Raw genomic sequence first — 18,891 nt, 5'->3', positions numbered from 1 at the left:
CCAGTCAGCTTTATCAAAGTTATTATTTTTTTATAATTCAGAGGGTTTTTGTTGTTGTTGTTGTTTTATTTGAGACTAATTGAGTAGGGTCTAATTATGTAGCCCAAGCTGGCCTGAATCTCATCGAGATCCACTCGGTTATGCTGGGATTATCGGCGTGCACGCCATTACACCTGGCCTCGTTCAGAGTCATAAAGATAAGAAAACACTCAGGGCTAATAGGGGCCAGCTGTGTGCCCTCACTGTTGTCCCTCCCTTCTGTAGAGGGCGGCCACGGCCCTGGGGTTGCTGTGCACACTCGTTCTTTCTGCACCTGCTCGATGGACGCCTTCCACATGAGGTGCCACGTTAGAAACTAGAGATGCAGTGATGGGTCATCAGCGAAGAAGATGCCACACATCCAAGGCCTGCCAGTCAGAGTGCAACCCCAAGAACCCAAAGGGGAGAAGGGGAGAACTCACCCGTGCACATACACATGATAAATAAACGTATAGAAGCCAATCTTTGCCCAGCCTGGGCTACCAAGTGAGTCCCAGGAAAGGCGCAAAGCTACACAGAGAAACCCTGTCTCAAAAAACCAAAAAAAAAAAAAAGAAACCAATCTTTGCATCCTTCTGTCTCAACGCCACTGGTGTTTCCATTTCCTGCTTGCCACTCCTTAGCACTCTACCTCAGAATCGGCATCTTTGGTCTACTTCCAGGCAGGCCCGAAGAGCACCATTTGGAAGACACAGTGTCTCTGTAACCACCTGACCTTCTTCAGCAGTGACTTCTTCATCCTGCCCAGGACGGTGGATGTGGAAAACACCATCAAACTGCTGCTTCGTGTGACCAACAACCCTGTTGGGGTGTCATTGCTGGCCAGCCTTTTAGGAGTCTATAGTCTCTTAGTCACATGGGCTTGGAGGAAGGATCGAGCAGACATGCAGAAGGTGAGAAGGCTTGGACTCCAAAGGCCATGGTGTCTTGAGTGTGTTGAGTTAGATAGGGAGATGTAGGCATCGTGGGCCAGGGAGCAGGGAAATTCAGGTAGGGTCATATTCAATTTTTCTGCATATCTACTATCTCAAAAGAAAGTAGGTTTTTTTTCTTTTTCTCTCTTTCATTTTTTTGTGTTGTTATTGTTGTTTGTTTGGTGCCAAGGTTGGATTGTCACAGGAGTCATGTAGATTAGAAATAAACCAGAAAATAGCTGTCCTAGGAACTCAACTGAAATCAGACTCATATTTTTGTTTATTTGTTTTTCAACACAGGGTTTCTCTGAGTAACCCTGGCTGTCCTGGAACTCATTTTATAGCCCAGGCTGGCCTCGAACTCAGAGATCCACCTGCCTCTGCCTCCAGAGTGCTGAGATTAAAGGCGTGCACCACCACTGCCCAGCTACCAGACTCATATTTATCTCACCTTATAACTAGAAAAACTTATGCTGAGTCAAATTATAATTTAACATAACTACAACCTACAGGAAACCAGTAAAGAATTCTTTTCTGAGACTGAGGGTGTGGCTCACTGGGTAAAGGTCCTTGCCATCAAGGCTGATGAACTTGGCTGGATCCCCAGTGCACACATGATGGAAAGGAAAGAGCAAGTCCTCTGCCCTCCACTTGTGTGTCATGGTACACCTGTGCCCCACCCTGCACACAAAGAAATAAATGCTCAAACTTTGAAAAATGATTTTCTGTGTCTTCAGACATGATCTCATACTGTCCCCTAACCTGACCCAAGAAACACATTATATAGCCCAGGCTGACCTTGACATCACAGTAATCTTCAAGTGCTGAAATTACAGATGTGAGCCACCGTCCTTGGCTGGGTAAATTTCTTTTAAGACAGGGTCTCACTGAGTAGTTCTGGTGGGCCTGAAACTCACTATATAGTTCAGGCTAGCCTGGAGCCTACAGAGATCCACCTGCCTCTGCCTCCAAGTGACACCACACCTAGCTATGACTAGAAAAAAAAATTTTTTAAGGATTTATTTATTATAGATACAGTTCTGCCTGCATGTCAGAAGAGGGCACCAGATCTCATTACAGATGGTTGTGAGCCACCATATGGTTGCTGGGAATTGAACTCAGGTCCTCTGGAAGAGCAGTCAGTGCTCTTAACCTCTGAGCTATCTTTCTAGGCCCCCCCCCCAATTTTTTAAACAGTGAAATTCTTTGACATCTTTTTCTTAATGTATGTTTTATACATTTCTTATTTTGTGTTTTTTTTTTTTATTCAAGGCCTTATACATGCTAGGCAAGGGCTCTCCCAATATCTCCACTGCAGCCTCTTGTTTATACTTGGAAGTTCTAGGAGGTGGAGTATCTGTTTCTTATTGTCCTGGGTGCAGTGCCACCAGCTTTAGTAAATAAAGATAGAAGACAGGCTGTGCAGTGTGGTATAAGCCTTTAATGCCAGCACTCGGGAGACAAAGACAGGTGGCTCTCTGTGAGTTCAAGGCCAGCCTGGGCTACAGAGTGAGTTCCAGGGCAGCCAGAGCTGTTACACAGAGAAACCCCCGTCTCAAACAAACCAAAAGAAAATAAAAATAAATTTAAAAAAAGACAGCAACCTAATTTGCATTTCATATGAACATATAAACAGCAAATGAATCTTTAGCAGGCCCCATGACCCTCATCGTTTGTCTGAAGCTCCAGTTTCCCTGGGCGTCCTCCACATGACATGCTACTCCCACCTGAGTGGGAGGGAGGTGGAGGGCTTATTGCCCAAGGCCCAGTCAGGTGATTCTGAGGATGTTTCTTTGTGAAGACAGAGCCTAGAGTTTCAGACCTCATCCCTCTGGTCACTCTGCTGGCCTGTGTGTGCTTGCCTGGTGACATCACCTCCCACTGCTTCCCATGGGGTCCCAACATTGCCACAGAGAAGCCTGTTCCCAGCGGGGGCCCTCCTGAGTCAAGACCTGGCAAGCTCATTGCGTCTGCTCTTCCTGCAGGTGAAGGTGACCGTCCTGGCTGACAACGACCCCAACTCTGCATTCCACTACCTTATCCAGGTCTACACTGGGTATCGAAGGAGGGCTGCTACAACAGCCCAGGTTAGCAGGACCCACGCGCATTGCTGTGTGTTTTCTGTGATGGGGCACGCTCTAACTTGGCAATATCTTGGGGTCCAATAGCGCTTTAAAAGGAATCACAGGGGCTGGAGAGATGGCTCAGAGGTTAAGAGCACTAGCTGTTCTTCCAGAGGTCATGAGTTCAATTCCCAGCAACCACATGGTGGCTCACAACCATCCAAAATGAGATCTGGTGCCCTCTTCTGGCCTGCAGACATACATGCAGATAGAACATTGCATATATAATAAATAAATAAATCTTAAAAAAAAAATAAAAAAATTAAAAAAATAAAAGGAATCACAGGAATTGGCATTGCCTAGTCCTAAAGCGCAATGTGAGGAACCCTCTGTCCTTGTCTGACAACTTCCAATGGCTGCTTCTTTCTGCTTAAGGAAAAACCCCAGAGAACAGGGTCACAGTGCCTCCTGTTTCATCTTTTCTGGCCACATGTTAGGTTGTTATCACCCTCTATGGCTCAGAGGGGCACAGCGAGCCCCACCACCTATGTGACCCGCAGAAGGCAGTCTTCGAGCGTGGAGCCCTGGATGTTTTCCTGCTCTCCACTGGGTCCTGGCTGGGGGACCTGCATGGCCTTCGGCTGTGGCATGACAATTCTGGCAACAACCCTTCTTGGTAAGTACCTGCCCTGGGCTGGCTCACTTTTTCTTTAGAAATTTTTTTGCATTTATTTCTTTTTTTTGGGGGGGGGGGTTGAGACAGGGTTTCTCTTTGTCATTTTGGTGCCTGTCCTGGAACTCGTTCTGTAGACCAGGCTGGCTTTGAACTCACAGAGATCCTCCTGCCTCTGCCTCCTGAGTGCTGGGACTGAAGGCGTGCACCACCACACCTGGCTTATTTCTTTATTTTGTATGTGTGTGTGCACACCACTCACCCATGTGTGGAGGTTAAAGGATAATCTGAGAGTCAGTTCTCCTCTTCCACCAGATGGTTCCGGAAATTGAACTCAGGTTGTCAGACTTGGTGGCCAGTGCCTTTACCCACCGAGCCACCTCACTGGCTCTTGTTTCTAGGTCCCTTGTAGCCTTTCGAGAGACCAGCAAGTTACCATGGTAAACAATAATGCTTTCAGCCAAACCCTAACAAGTGGCTGCTGGATTCCTGTCTGCAGAGGACAAAACCCAGAAAGAAATATGGAAGCTGACAGTACAGTGGTGTGTGTGTGTGTGTGTGTGTGTGTGTGTGTGTGTGTGTGTGTGTAATGGAGGACGAGCCTCGCCCTCATTTTTATTGTGTCATAACTGTCAACAGCACATAGTAATGGTGACAATAACAAAAGGGTGCCTGAAAATGAGATTAAAGTCTTCTGTCTGAGACAGGACTCAATGTAACCCATGTTGCTGACTTTCCTCTTCATTTCCTGACTTTCCTCTCCCGGTCCTGGACTGAATCATCTGCTGCTTTGCATCCTCTTTCGGATCGGTCATCGTTTTACCAGAAACCCTTTGGCATCTGCATCTGGCCTTTTAGCCATTTCCATGTCTTTGAGTCCAGTCGTTGAGTTCTGGTCTATGGAGGGGTCATGTCACCTTTCACGGTTTCTGTAGTCCTGTGTTGTTACTCACATCTGTTGGTTTGGATAGCTCTTCTGGGTTGTGTGTGTGTGTGTGTGTGTGTGTGTGTGTGTGTGTAGAGGGTCTTCTTAATTAACAAAATATTCTTAAAGGTTCAATCCCCACTACCACCAGGAATGCATCTGGTGCACATACATACAGATAAAGTAAAAAAAAATAATAATCTTTTTTGTTATAGACAGAGACTCATTATGTAGCCCTGGCTGGCCTGGAACTCTCTAGGTAGACCAGGTTGGCTTTGAACTCATAGATATCTGCCTGCCTCTTTCTCCCAAGTGCTGGGGTTAAGGTGTACATCACCATAATCAGCCAAAAATCTCTTTCTAGTGTTTTTTTTTTTTTTAGGTTTTTCGAGACAGGGTTTCTCTGTGCAGCTTTGCGCCTTTCCTGGATCTCGCTCTCTAGACCAGGCTGGCCTCGAACTCACAAAGATCCGCCTGCCTCTGCCTCCCAAGTGCTGGGATTAAAGGCGTGCGCCACCACCGCCCAGCCTAGTGTATTTTTTTAAAGATTTATTTATTATGTACACAGAGGAGGGCTCGAGATCTCATTACAGATGGTTGTGAGCCACCATGTGGGTGCTGGGAATTGAACTCAGGACCTCTAGAAGAGCAATCAGTGTTCTTAACCTCTGAGCCATCTCTCCAGCCCCTCTAGTGTATTTTTTAATAGAACTTGCAAGTTGGAATAATTCCTTGGTCTGTGGTCTGCACAATGGATGTTGGGTTAGCCAGCATGAAAACAGCATTAACTTCTCTGTGTATCTCTGTCAGAGATCTTAGGGACCAAGTATGTTCCCAGTGACTATTGTGGTTTTAAAGGAAAACTTTCTCTGAGTAGTAGTTACCGACGAGCTAAAACATTCACTACACCTTGTTGTAAATGGGTGTGCAGGCATCCAGGCTTTGCTGAACCATGTCCAGATTCAATCTAATTTCCCAGAACTATAAGATGTTCAGAATGGCAAATTGGCATTTGCTACCACTTCAGGTCACCAGCAGCACCAAAACTGGGCACTGACTTTTCCTGTCCGCTATGAAAATCCAAGATGGCTCCTTCTTCCCATGCAGCGCAGCGTCATCTGATTGAACACCTGTTGAGCGTAGCCCTCTTCATCCAAGGTCGTAGCTGGATCTTCTAGATTTCCTTCTGCATCTTCTTCGTTGACATTGTTCCTTCCCTTTGCGTCGCGTGTCCAGGAGCAGCTTCTTGCTGTAAACCACATGAGCCAGGCTCTGCGAGCCTCTTCTGCTGCTTCCTGACCTTTGGGAATCTTCAGAGAACTGAAGAGAGTTACAGTGTTGCTTGGATAAGGGTTCGGGAATGCTGTGTCTGGTCTGATGTTGCCCAGAACACTAAAATTTTCTCCATCATCAACATGAAGCCTGTTCTGCTTTCTCATCCGCGTGTCCTTTAGAGTAGTGATCTTCATCTCCTTCAAGACCTTCTCCTTCCTGGTCCTAAGTTGGCTTCCATTTGGCCCAGGAGCACCAGTGTCCTGCCTGTCTCAGCTTTGAATGCCTTCCTCACTCAGCCCAATCATTCCTAGTTCTTGATTTAAAGGAAGAGACTGTAAGAGAGTCTCGCTTGAACGCTTAGAAGCCGTGGTAGAGTTACTAACTGTCCTTATTTCAGTGTTTGATTGTTGTGTCTCAAAGAATAGAGACCCCCAAAGAGATGGGGAGAACTGTGGGAGGGGCTAGTCCATGGAGCAGTCAGAACGTGCACAATAGTGACGGGTGGAGCTCACCGTCTCATGTATGGATTGTAGTTCATGGCACCCTAAAACCTTTGTAGACCTGAGGTCAGGAGGCGCTAACCACTGCGCTGCGCATCATGCCTCTGAGAAGTGCCGACTGGTACTCTGTGTATCATTCTGCTGTTCTACTATGTTTTAGATATAGTTAAAGGCTGAAATACTGTAGCTGAGGGGTAGGGGAGGTGGCTCAGTGTCACAAGTGCTTGCCATGCATGTGTGACAACCTGAGTTGGAATCCCCACCCAAAGTCAGGCGTGGTAATGTGCATTTGTCTTCCCAGAACTCCTACAGCAAATGGGAGGGGGAGACAGGAGAATCCCTAGTGGATGCAGCTGTGAGCAAGGGACCCTGTCTCAAACAAGGTAGAAGGAGAGGACTGACATCCAAGGCTGCTTTCTGATCTCCATATGCACCCTGTAGCACGTGCACACGACATTATGCACAGAAAATGCACACATTTGAAAAAAAACATATAGGTAGAGGATCAAATCTAAGATCTGAGGGTCTATAGTTCTGATGCGGCTACAGACCCAGATAAGGTGAGAAGTCATAAATGTTGAACATTGATGATGAAAAATAGAGGCGCATGGGATACTTTAAGAAGTAATAGATCATTATCACACACAGAACAAAGAGAGATGCACACACACACACACACACGCACGCACGCACGCACGCACAAATGCATCTTCTCAGGCAGCAAAATTTGCAGTCAGCATCTTGAACATGAACTTCCTGAAGGCAGCAAGTGGGACTGGCTTGCCTGCCTATCATTCTTGTCTTGCAAAGCATCAGTTGCTTACTTGGGTACTCACTGCAAGTGCAAGATAACCTCTTACCACACAGCAAGCAGTCACTGCCCTCCTTCCTGACATGGTGACCTTTATCTGACTATAGGTATGTAAGCCAAGTGATTGTCAGTGATATGACCGTGAAGAAGAAATGGCATTTCCAGTGCAGTTGTTGGCTGGCCGTGGACTTGGGCAACTGCGAGCGTGACAGGGTCTTCACACCGGCCTCCAGGAAGGAACTCTCTTCCTTCAGGTACAATTGTTAGTACAGACGCTGATATACACTTAGAAGAATATAGCTCAGCTGTTTACTCCTCCTTGTCTCCCCATCAGTAAGTGACTCACAATTTTGGACTCTTCTTTGACATTTCCCTCCTCAGGACAAAATGAGTGGCTGTAAGAGGCCAAGCATGTGAACATACATAAAACGCCTAAATATGAAGGGGGAAAAGTGGCCCATAACCTCTCCTCAGGAATGTTCCCTTTTCTCCCGTTGTGTGGTGGGAACATCAAGGTTCCGTTACTTCTAAGAAGCCGCTCCCATTCAGTTGCTACAGAAGAAATCACTCCTCCAACAAGCGTTCTCTTTTTGTTATGATTTTGAGAAATTAAGGGGAGGGCATACCTGGGTAGTTGCGTTCCTTCTGATTGGCTGGGTCTGTAGCCATCTGCAACTTCTTGCTGGCACCATGGTTGGCAGGTGGTGGCAGCTGTCAGCCACACAGCACCTACACATGGCTGCCCCAGCATGGCAGCCTCAGGCTAGCTGGGTGTTTTATCTTGTGACCAGCTTTTCCTAGACTGGCATTTCAGGAGAGCTAAGCAGTTCCTGCTCTTTGTGACCCCTACTCTGTAGAGCTTCCCGGGGGAGAGACAGTCTACTATTTGATGGGAGAAGTTCAAGTGAATTTTGAAAATGTATTCAAATTGCCATGGGAACATAAAGTTTATGGTTGGCCTGCACCAGCAAAGGCTTTGTGGCTTGACCTTGCCAGTGTCCTCCATCACATTTGGTGTGTGATAGCTGGTTACATCGAGTCCCCCTGGGTTACTTTGGCCCAAACTGAAACCCATAAACAATGGCATAACAAACTGGCTAAGATCCGCTTTGAATAGTCATGATCCATAGCCTGGGAGAGCGTCCCATGGTTCCTTGCCACTGCAGAGAAGGATGTTATTAGACCAAAGGAAATAGCCGGGTGGTGGTGGTGCATACCTTTAATCCCAGCACTCCGGAGGCAGAGGCAAGCGGATCTCTGTGAGTTCGCGGCCAGCCTGATCTACAAAGTGAGTTCCAGGACAGCTAGAACTGTTACACAGAGAAACCCTGTCTTGAAATTTTTTTTAAAAAATTAAAAAAAAGAGGAAACAAATGCCATGGGCTAGGTGACCAATAAGATTTGTCACTGTGCAGGGATTGTCTTGTACCTGATGTGTGGTGCAGAAATCTCTTAGGCACCTAGATGTAGAATTTCCGAGGATATGCATGTTGTGAGACAAAGGATAACAGGTTGCCAAAGACTCCAGTGAGTTTCTCATTTCACTTATTTATCTTTCAACTCTCATTTTCCTTGTAATTTCCACTATCATGGTCTCCTATTTAGTAAGACTAAGGTCTTATTTTCTTTTTGGTTCTCATAACGTAATCCCCTTTAGTTCTTTGATTTAAAGTAGCTGATTAAGTCTTTGTCTAGAGGTCAAGTGTGCTGGTGCACACCTGTAACCCCAGTACTCAGAAGCTGAGGCAGGGGATTGTGAGTTCCAGGTCAGCCTGGGCCAGCAGCCCTTGTCTAGTAAATACAGTGTCTTGGCCTCCTCGAAGGCCATCTGTTTACTTTCTTTTCCCTAGATATTCTCATGTGTTGACGTGTTAAAAACAGCATCTTTATTACAGCATGCTCCAGGAGTCAGTTGTCTCTCTGCTCCCCCACCAGCGTGGCTGTATTTGATGCTGTTTGTGAACTAAGTGATGACTCTGCACTGATTCTGTGAGGTCTAGATTCTTTGTCATGTGCAACGATTGGCATGTTTGCACAGTTAGCGTAGTATTAGCGTAGTGCTCGTGCCCGACTGAAAATTAGACCATTCCCTGAGATCCCTGGATTCCAGCCAGCCTCCCGCTCTTGGTTGCAGGGCTCCGTGGGCACAGTGGGCCATGCCTCCCATGTACAGGAGGGCTGTCTGCAACCATGCCTGAGCCTTCCCATCCGGCATCCAAGAGTGATCATTAGGAATTCCTGGAGGGTTTTCTGAGCACACACATGCACACACACACACACACACACACACACACACACACACACACACACACATACACACACACAGCACTCAGCCTTACACAGTCATATGGCTTCTAGATTCCAGGAATGTTATCAAAGATTTTCAAAACCCTTTGGAATGTCCATGCCCTAGCTTTTTTTGTTTCATTCTTTTCTGGTTAACCCATTGTTTAACAGGTGTAAAATCAAACTACCTCTGAATATTTCTGCCCAGGCTTCTAGCAAAAATGTACTTTGCTCTGGGTGAACTCCCTGTCATGTCGGATAAAGAATAGTTTTGGAAATGGGATTTGTTCTTCCTGTTCTAAATTTTGCCACAATTCTTCATATTGTGGTTCACTCTTTCATCCTATGTGGCAATAAGAATGTCCTTCTAATATACACAGTCATGTTTGAATTCTGAAAAACACTCTCATGTGTAAACTCTGAACATACTACTAACCTGCCATCCTCTGGTTGTGCTGGGGGCTCTCAGCACTCCTCGTGTTGTTAAGCAGTATCTGTACATTTATTTGTTCTTATGTTCTCTGTGGCTGATTCCGGGTAATTCTCATTCTCTCTCTCTCTCTCTCTCTCTCTCTCTCTCTCTCTCTCTCTCTCTCTCTCTCTCTGTGTGTGTGTGTGTGTGTGTGTGTGTGTGTGTGTGTGTGTGTGCGCACGCGCATGCATGCTTTGGAGGTCAGAGCTGACTGTCCACCCTGTTTTTTTTTAAAAAACAGAGTCTATCACTAGTCTGGAGCTCACCAAATGGGCTAGACTGACTGACTCTTAAACCCCAGGGCTCCACCTATCTCTTCCCACTTAGGGCTTGGATTAGACACATGTGCACTCATGCACACACACATACACACACACACATACACACACACACACACACACACACACACACACACACACACACACACACCACCACACCTGGTTTTTTTTTTAACATGGCTTCTGGGAACCAAACTCAGCTCTGCCTGGGTGGATTCCAGTTCACTAATGTTCTCTTCAACCATATTTGTGTATATAATCTTTTTTGTTTCTCGAGCATATTTTTCAGGGTCAGTGTATCAGTGACAGAGTGTTTTCCTGTCATGAATGAGGCTGAGGGGTCTAAGCCTAACCTCTACAAAACACACATGCCGTATCTCACAAAATAAATCAAATTGGATTTATTTCTGTGTTTTTCATAATTTTTATTCTTTGGGGGAGGTTCTTTGGTGTTTTGGGGGGCTGTTTTTTGTGGGGGAGGGTTGAGACTGGGTCTCACTATGTACCCCTGAGTGGCCTGGAACTTACAGAGACTTGCCTGCCTCTGCCTGCAGTGCTGGGTTTGAAGATGTGCGCCCTCCAGCCCTGTTTATGTCATTGTGAGGTCTCGTCAGGTATTCTTAGTTCCTCCAGTTGACACACTACCTACAGCTCCTCCACATTGGGAATACAGAAGGTAATTCAAAAGTGAATGTCCTAAAGTATCTTGAACAGAATTCTGCTTTTGAAGAAAAGAAATCAACCAAAACTCTTAGATCATCAAATGATGAGATTGATTTTTTTTATTTTTAAATCTTATATGATAAAAGAGCTCACACAGGGCTGGGGAGATGGCTCAGCAGTATAAGCATCTGTTGCTGTTGCAGAGGAACCAGATTCAATCCGTAGCACCCTCACGGTGGTTCACAATCATCATAACTCAAGTTCCAGGAGATCCAGTGCCTTTTTATGGTCTCTGTGGACACCAGGCATGTGTGTGGTACACAGACATATATACGAGTAAAACACCCATGCATCCAAAATAAAATAAATCTTAAAATTTGTTTTAATCTCATGTAATACATGCTGTCTGAGGGTTTGATCAGGAAGGTGTTAAGTGGAGGTCAAGAAGTTGCTATGCATCTTGTTGCTGGACAAACCATGCCTTAGTCTAGGTTGCTTCAAAGTAAAAGCTTAGGCTGGCAAGATGGCTCAGTAGGTAAAGGTGCTTGCCACTTAGCATGATGACCTAAGTTCAATCCCTGGAACCCACACAGTATAAGGAGAGAATTGACTCCTACAAATTATCCTCTGACCCCACACTTGACATGAGCCCATACACACAACATACAATAACGGTGCAAATTGTGTCTTTTCTCATCTAATTTCCCGTTTTAGACACCTGTTCTCCTCCACGATCATAGAAAAGTTCACTCAGGACTATCTGTGGCTCTCCGTTGCAACTAGACATCCCTGGAACCAGTTTACAAGAGTCCAGCGGCTCTCTTGCTGTATGACACTACTTCTCTGTGACATGGTCATCAATGTTATGTTCTGGAAGATGGGTGGTACCACTGCCAAGAGGGGTGAGCATGAGCCCTGAGGTGTGCTGTCTGCAGTGGGGAATATTTTGGCTGTCTTTCCCTCTTTAAGGGTTAGGAATCGAGTCATGGTGTGCCCTCATTTCCCTGTCCACTGCCCTGATATTATATGCTAGCACATTCTCTTCATGCTCTCATTGATAAATAAAACTGTCTTAGGAACATACCAGGATCTTTACTGCTGTGGAACACTTTCTACCTCCAGATAAGTTCCCACGTTAAGTATCTCTAACCCAGGAGGGTGGAAGCTGACACCATGCTTTTCTTTCAGTAGGTCCATTTGCTGTGACCTGGTCAGAGATACTCATCAGCGTCCAGACTGCCATCATCCTCTTCCCTATCCATCTTGTCTTTGGGCGGCTCTTCCAGCTGATTCACCCACCAGAAACTCTGCCCCCACTTCCTCCCACCCAGGCTGCCTGCCCCTTGGGTCTTGCTTATGAATCTCCCTCTCCTACACAGGTGGTCACGGTAAGCTTCAGATCTAATTTTGATATGTGAAGTGCCTTCCCCCTTCTGTGTGGTGGGAGTCATGGAGGACTCCTTGAGATGCTCACAAGGAATGAGCCCTGGTCCCTTTTATGTCTTTCCCCTAAGTCCTGTCCACTGATTTGTGCTCAGTCATACTCTTAGCTTTCTTCCAAGGTTATGAACTGTTCTGGAGACTGAGTGTGGGGCTGTGGGGAGCCCACCCCCACTTTTTCCCCCGGGGTACTCTTGAGCCAGGAGGAGTGGGAAATATTTAGATAGAAATATAGAGGAGAGAGACAGAGCAAAAGACCTTCCCCTAGCACAGCCAAGTGCAGTCCCTTCCAAACACCTGGTAACCATGCACCGGGTCAATCCTTCCTCTTATGTAACCCTGATGTGTAAAGCAAGCTCAGATCTCTCTAGGAAACCTCTGTGGACCCCAACATGGGGGAACACATACTACCCCGGAGCTGTTTTAGTTTTCCATGTTTGAGCAAACTGTCCCTCTTCCATTCTATAGTCTCTGATAGAAATGGTTTTGAAGGCACTGTGGGGTGACTCTTCTCTGAAAACATTAGAAAATGAAGCACTGGGTTTCTTTATGCTAAGATGTGCCCTTGACTGAAAGAAACAGGCTAGCCATCTGTAATTGTGTCCAGTGCTGCATTGTAAGACAGACTGAAGCCTCTCAACTCGGTTCCATATCCAGGAATTAAAGGAAACTGTGGGATTCCTGCTCAGGAGAAACACACATCTGCTCTCGGAGTGTGAACAGTCTTCATGGAGTTCCTGTGATATTAACAAGCTGGTGACGCTTTTCTCCAGCCTCATTTATTCTCACTTAGGAGATCAAGGCTGCCACCAGCAGACAGAATCCCGATGGGAAGACGGTAAAGTCCAGTGATTTTAGTAATGCTTCTAGCATCGCCTCCACTCCCATGCATCCCCTTCAGTTCTTAGTCATTTTTGCCTTTCAGCACAAGGCAATTTATGCTTATTTAATTTCCTTAAGCTTTCAGTCTTGGACCGTTAGCTTTGGTCTCTTGACTTCTAGATAATCTTGTGATAAAACTACAGTACTAATTATAAAAACGTAAAAATATTTAGATCCCATATTCCACCAACTGAACCTGTCATGTCATCTTTTTCTTCCCTTGAGTGGCGAGGATGCGTGATTTATGAATTTTGAATCCAGTTTGGACGCTTGCTAGTCTATCTAGGCTGCATGTACTAGTCTATCTAGTACTGGAGCTTATGTGGGAAAGCTCAGTAAAGTTTTAAAAGTGTGTGGGTCAAAGTTCAGAACTGTACAATGGTGAGATGGGTCTGCACCCTCGGGGGGAGTAGTACTACAGGTGCTGGAGCCTATCTCCATCAGTCCTGGGAAACGTTAGCTTTACTGTCACCTAATAAATTACTCATCTCCATCACTGATCCCCGTTTATTGAAATCTCCCATTTGTGAACATGTCCACCTGAACTAAATCCGCAGTCGTTTCTGAAAACCACCACCATTTCTGCCGCTACCTGCTCCAAGTTCTACAGAGACTGAACTCGCACCTAAGTGAGCTCAGTGCTGCTCGGGTTCACCAGCCCTATGACTTCTCAGAAGCAGTTAGCCAACTTCAAAAGCTCCACGAACTCCTGGAAACACAACTTCTTCCCAGGGAGCAAGGGTCCTGCAGGTAAGCACTCTGGGCTCTTGTCACTACCCGTAAGCTTTCTCTTGGTGTCTAGCCAGAGATGAATCCTTCAATTTCTATTCTTCAGGCACTCAACCAGTTTCCCCATCCTAAGCCCGGAAGAAAGGAAGGTGCCTGTGTCCTTCGGCCTGTTCAAATGGTTGAAGTACATCTGCTGGCTCCTCCTAGGTGTCGTTAGCCTGGCTTCGGCTTTTTTTGTAACACTTTATAGCTTGGAGTTGAACAAAGACCAAGCCACCAGCTGGGTTATTTCGATGATGCTCTCGGTGCTTCAAGACATCTTTGTCAGCCAGCCACTAAAGGTATGTGAAGAGTGGGACAGACCACTACAATTGTAGGAAGCTGGAGAAACTGAGGCCGTGTGTGTAAACCGGAGTGTTTTGAAAGTTAGTAAATAAATCAACAGGCAGAGTGATATTTGTTAGGGATCTATGTTAAGCAGCAACAGAAAATGACTAGCAACTAATAGATTAGCATACATACGGCAAAAAAAAGTTGAAGATGGGGCAGTTTTTAAAAATCAAACAGTGTGGCCAGGCGTTGGTGGCACATGTCTTTAATCTCAGCACTCGGGAGGCAGAGGCAGATGGATCTCTATGAGTTCAAGGCCAGACTGGTCTACAGAGTGAGTTCCAGGTCAAACATTGTGGTTGATGAAATGGCTCAGCAGGTAAAGACACTTGCTGTCTGAAACTTAAGTCTAACGACTTAAATTTGATCCCAGGAACCCACATGAAGGTAGAGAGAGAGAGAACCAGCTCCATGAAGCTGTCCTCTGACTCCCACAAGTATTGCATAACATGCACACACACGATGGTAATAACAATATCAATAACAATAAAACAATGACGATAACTTTTAAAAACCAACCACAAACCACTTTTTTAAAGGAACAGAATTGGGGCAAGAAAGATAGTTCAGCAGTTAAGAGCACTGGCTGCCTTTGCAAAGGACCCAGGTTTGATTCCCAGCACCCACACGGTGGCTCACAGATGTCCATAACTCCAGTTGCAGAGGATGTGGAACTTTTTTCTGACCTCTGTGGGTACCAGGCATGCAAGTGGTATACATACATAAATGAAGGCAAAACACTCATACACATAAAATAAATAAATCTTTAAAAATTTTTAAGGAACACATAAAGATTTAAATTTTTAACTAATGAAAAGTCAAAGAACATCAAAGTATGGAAAATAACATAATGAAGTCTCAAGTCTCTTACCTAGCATCAAAAATTACCAGTGATGGCCAACATTGTTTCATCTGTTCTGAAAAAGAAAATTCCAAAGTTCACATGACTTTCGTCTGTCTAGCTCTAAAATTTGTATTTCTCTAAAACTTGAACTTTTTAAAACATAAAATCATGACAACGTGTAAATAAGTTAACAGCTTCTTAACATGAGAATGCCCACACAAGGAGCTGGTCAGGTCACTCGTCAGTAAAGGAACCTGAGTTTGATCCCTGGACCCTACATGGTAGAAGATGATAACTGACTCTGGGAAGTGATCCTGATCTCCACAGGGATGCCATGGCTACACGATAATATAAATGTATAAATGAACGGGACAGGGCTGGAGAGATGGCTCAGCAGTTAAGAGCACTACTACTACTACTTCCAGAGGTCCTGAGTTCAATTCCCAACAACCACATGGTGGCTCACAACCACCTGTAATGAGATCTGGTGCCATCTTCTGGACTGCAAGGACATGTGCAGACAGAATACTGTATACATAATAAATAAATAAATAGATAAATAGATAGATAGATAAATAAATAAATAAATAAATAAATGCATAAATAAATAAATAAATAAATGCATAAATAAATAAATAAATAAATAAATAAATAAATAAATAAATAAATAAATAAATAAATAAATAAATAAATAAATAAATAAACGGGACATACTATGAGTCTCCACCCTCACCTGTATGTGTGACATTATCGTCTGGGGCCTTCCAGTACCTGCTCATGGAGTTCCCCCATGCCTCTTGTCTCCAGGTGACATTCCTCACATTCCTGCTCTCACTGACAGCGAACCAGACGCCATGGCTTAACAGAGACAAGGAACAACACGCCAAGAGAATCGTAGCACTTTGGGGTAATTCAAATCTTCCCAGCTACTGTTTAATTTTACAAAGACCAAACCATATAAAAACAGTAGAATTCGAGCTACCTCAGATTCCAGTTTACTCAGAGGCCTTGTCACTTGGCTGATCTCCGCCCAGAGAGCCCAGTGTCACAAACTCACATTCCCCTGGAAACCAGTGCTTCCATGTCTCTCTCCTCCCTGAGCCCCAGACGGCACTTGTACTGCCTGTCATCTCTACCTGAATGCCTTCAGTTGTCTCAGACGGAGCTGCCCGCCTGCCCCACAAATCCACTCTTCTGTATTTTCTCATTTCTGTCAGGTGGCCTCACCCCGCAACGCTCTACACATCAGAGTAATCCTAGGTACTCTAACTCCCCACGCTCAGTCACCAAGTCTGAGGGGCCTTTTTACAGCCTGTAAAAATCTGACTGAAGTTACTCACGTCACCTGGAGGAATGTTACACACACAATGCTGAGGCAAAACTGTAAGACATCACCTGGAGGAATGTTGCACACACAATGCTGAGGCAAAACTGCAAGACTCAAAGATGCTAGCACGATGTTATCCGTGTGTTGGCTAGAGCAGGTGTGTGTATCCCCTGTAAATGTTTCTGTAAATGCTGAAGAAACAAACAGGAATAATCTCTAAAACTCAGGAAAAGCTTACCTCTCTGAGGGAAGGAAGGGGTACGACATGGAGGAGAACGTGGTGGACCCAAAGCTAGTAATCGCCTGCTTAAACTCAACAGTGGACATGCTAAAGGCGAGGCATTCCATTCCTAGTGAGGTTTTACAAATTAAAAACTCTCACTTGAAATGCCTTTCTTGTCTTCATTTCATTTCTTATGCATTTGAACTGTTTTCTTTATGTGAAGTGACTTCTTTTTCAAAGGTCTTGTCCTTGTCCCTCTGAAGATCTGTGACCTGCCCTTAAGACATGTGTTGTGTGGGTATAGTTCAGGGCGAGAGTGCTTGCTGGCATACAAAAGGCCCTGAAGTGTGAGTCCCAGCACCAAAAAGAAAAGTCAAATACCAATTCCTCTATGACACCATCTTCAACTTTCTTTGGAGAGGTTTTGTTTATTTTCCAGTGATGGTTTCGTATTTTGTATACTGGTGAGTTTTCTTCGATTTCCCCTCTCTCTGTCTCTTTCCCTACCTCAATCCCTAGCCTTCCCTTTTGCTATAAATCCTACATTCTTCTGTTCTGTATAGTCTTTAGAGCAGACCATTGTCCCTTCCTGGATTCGTTAGCGATGCTCAGTGTGGGACTTTATCCCTGAATCTGCATTGAGAAGAAGCCCAGGTGATGTCTATGCATGTTAAACTTGAGAACAATGTTCCCAAAGTGCACTCCCCTGAGTAGAAGCCCAGGTCTCTAGTTCAAGATAGAAGAATACAGCGGAATAGTTTGTGCCTACTGAATCTAATGTTTATGATGAAAAGGCTAGGGACAAGCTCAATAGAGCACTTGTCTGACGTGTGTGAGGTGCTGCACTGGATTCCCAGCACTGAGAGAAAACCCTTACCAATGGGTGGTGGTGGTGCCTGCCTGTAATTGCAGCATCGGGGAGGCTGAGTTGGAGAAGATCATCCATGTGAAGCCAGCCTGGGATGTTTCTGACAACAGAGACATTGTCAGAAAAGGGGGGCAGGGAGAACATGCTAGGGTTTGTTTCGTGTGGTACCAAGGTTCATGCATGTTAGACAAGCACTCTACAGCTCAGCTATGCACCCATCCTTGTGCTATGCGGTGATATATTGTTTACCCTCATAAAATTTGCCTGAAGATCAGAGAACAGAACAAGCCTCTAAATTAAACACAGAGGCCAGGCAGTGGTGGCACACACCTTTAATCCTAGCACTTAGAGGCAGAGATCCATCTGGATCTCTTGGAGTTCAAAGCCACGCTGGACTACATGAGATTGACTCAGTCTAGGAGAGAAACAGATCCAGGAAGTGGTGGCACACACGTTTAATCCCAGCACTAAGAAGGAAGTAATATGGCTAGGTAGAGAAAGGTATATAAGGCGTGAGGAGACAGGAACTAAAGCCCTTTTCAGCTGAGGAGCTTTTTTGGCTGGAGACCTTTCGACTGAAGACTCAGAGGCATTCAGTCAGAGGATTCGTGGAGTTGGCGAGGTGAGATGTGGCAGTAGCTTGTTCCTTTGTCTCTCTGGTGTTCAGGCAAATTTTATTAGGGTACACAATATATCACCACAGTACTGAATTTCATTTTTCTAGTAACCAATTTTTATTATCTTTTATAAGTTTGGGCCCCAGTGGGTTGGGAGTTTAAGAAGGAAAACCCAGGCCTTTCCCCCATAGATAGAGATGTGTTGCTTAGACAACATTTTATCTGCCCCTCCAACATTCAACAGGAAATGCTCATGGTAGACGCTCAACAAAACATAATGAAATGTAACATTTATTTGGCCTATATTTCAATATTTGACAGCAAAGTGTTCTTCATCAGCACCTGGTTTGAGAGATAAGAACAATCCCATCTATACTGCCCCAGCAATGACCAGCTTGGCCAAGCACCCAAAGACAGCCTGGAAGAAGCAGCTCTTCAAGCTGACTGGTGGTACTCTGGGTATGAAGGGGTGGTAGCAGCATGCACCTCTGTACACACTGGCCAGCAGGGAGGGCAGGGGAGAATCAGATGGAAGACAGGGGAGGGCAGAAAAGTGTCTTTGAAAATGAAATTTAGAATTCCAGCAATGCAGGTGATGTGATCAATGGGAAGAGCCCCGAGCTTCCAGTCCTCACGTCTTACCGAGGTGGAGTTAGAGGGCTCCACCTGCCA

The 18,891-nt window shown here is 45.3% G+C and overlaps 1 protein-coding gene across 1 annotated transcript in view; it reads left to right on the top strand.

Annotated features, from left to right (window-relative positions):
* Nucleotides 1-18,891, top strand: part of Pkd1l3 (polycystin 1 like 3, transient receptor potential channel interacting) — a 60,302-nt gene that overhangs the window by 24,553 nt on the left and 16,858 nt on the right. Inside the window, 11 exon segments of the mRNA XM_052727664.1 lie at nucleotides 702-932; nucleotides 2,939-3,040; nucleotides 3,514-3,692; nucleotides 7,308-7,454; nucleotides 11,614-11,819; nucleotides 12,088-12,287; nucleotides 12,997-13,177; nucleotides 13,779-13,971; nucleotides 14,057-14,291; nucleotides 15,992-16,091; nucleotides 18,541-18,678. Coding sequence (XP_052583624.1) covers nucleotides 702-932; nucleotides 2,939-3,040; nucleotides 3,514-3,692; nucleotides 7,308-7,454; nucleotides 11,614-11,819; nucleotides 12,088-12,287; nucleotides 12,997-13,177; nucleotides 13,779-13,971; nucleotides 14,057-14,291; nucleotides 15,992-16,091; nucleotides 18,541-18,678 — 1,912 coding nt within the window.

The sequence above is a fragment of the Peromyscus californicus genome, unplaced genomic scaffold (assembly GCF_007827085.1).
Source record: "Peromyscus californicus insignis strain IS unplaced genomic scaffold, ASM782708v3 Scaffold_8__1_contigs__length_139910024, whole genome shotgun sequence".
NCBI classification, from domain to species: Eukaryota; Metazoa; Chordata; class Mammalia; order Rodentia; family Cricetidae; genus Peromyscus; species Peromyscus californicus.
The sequence above is the reverse complement of the archived record's forward strand: the minus strand, read 5'-3'. Positions and strand labels throughout refer to the sequence as shown.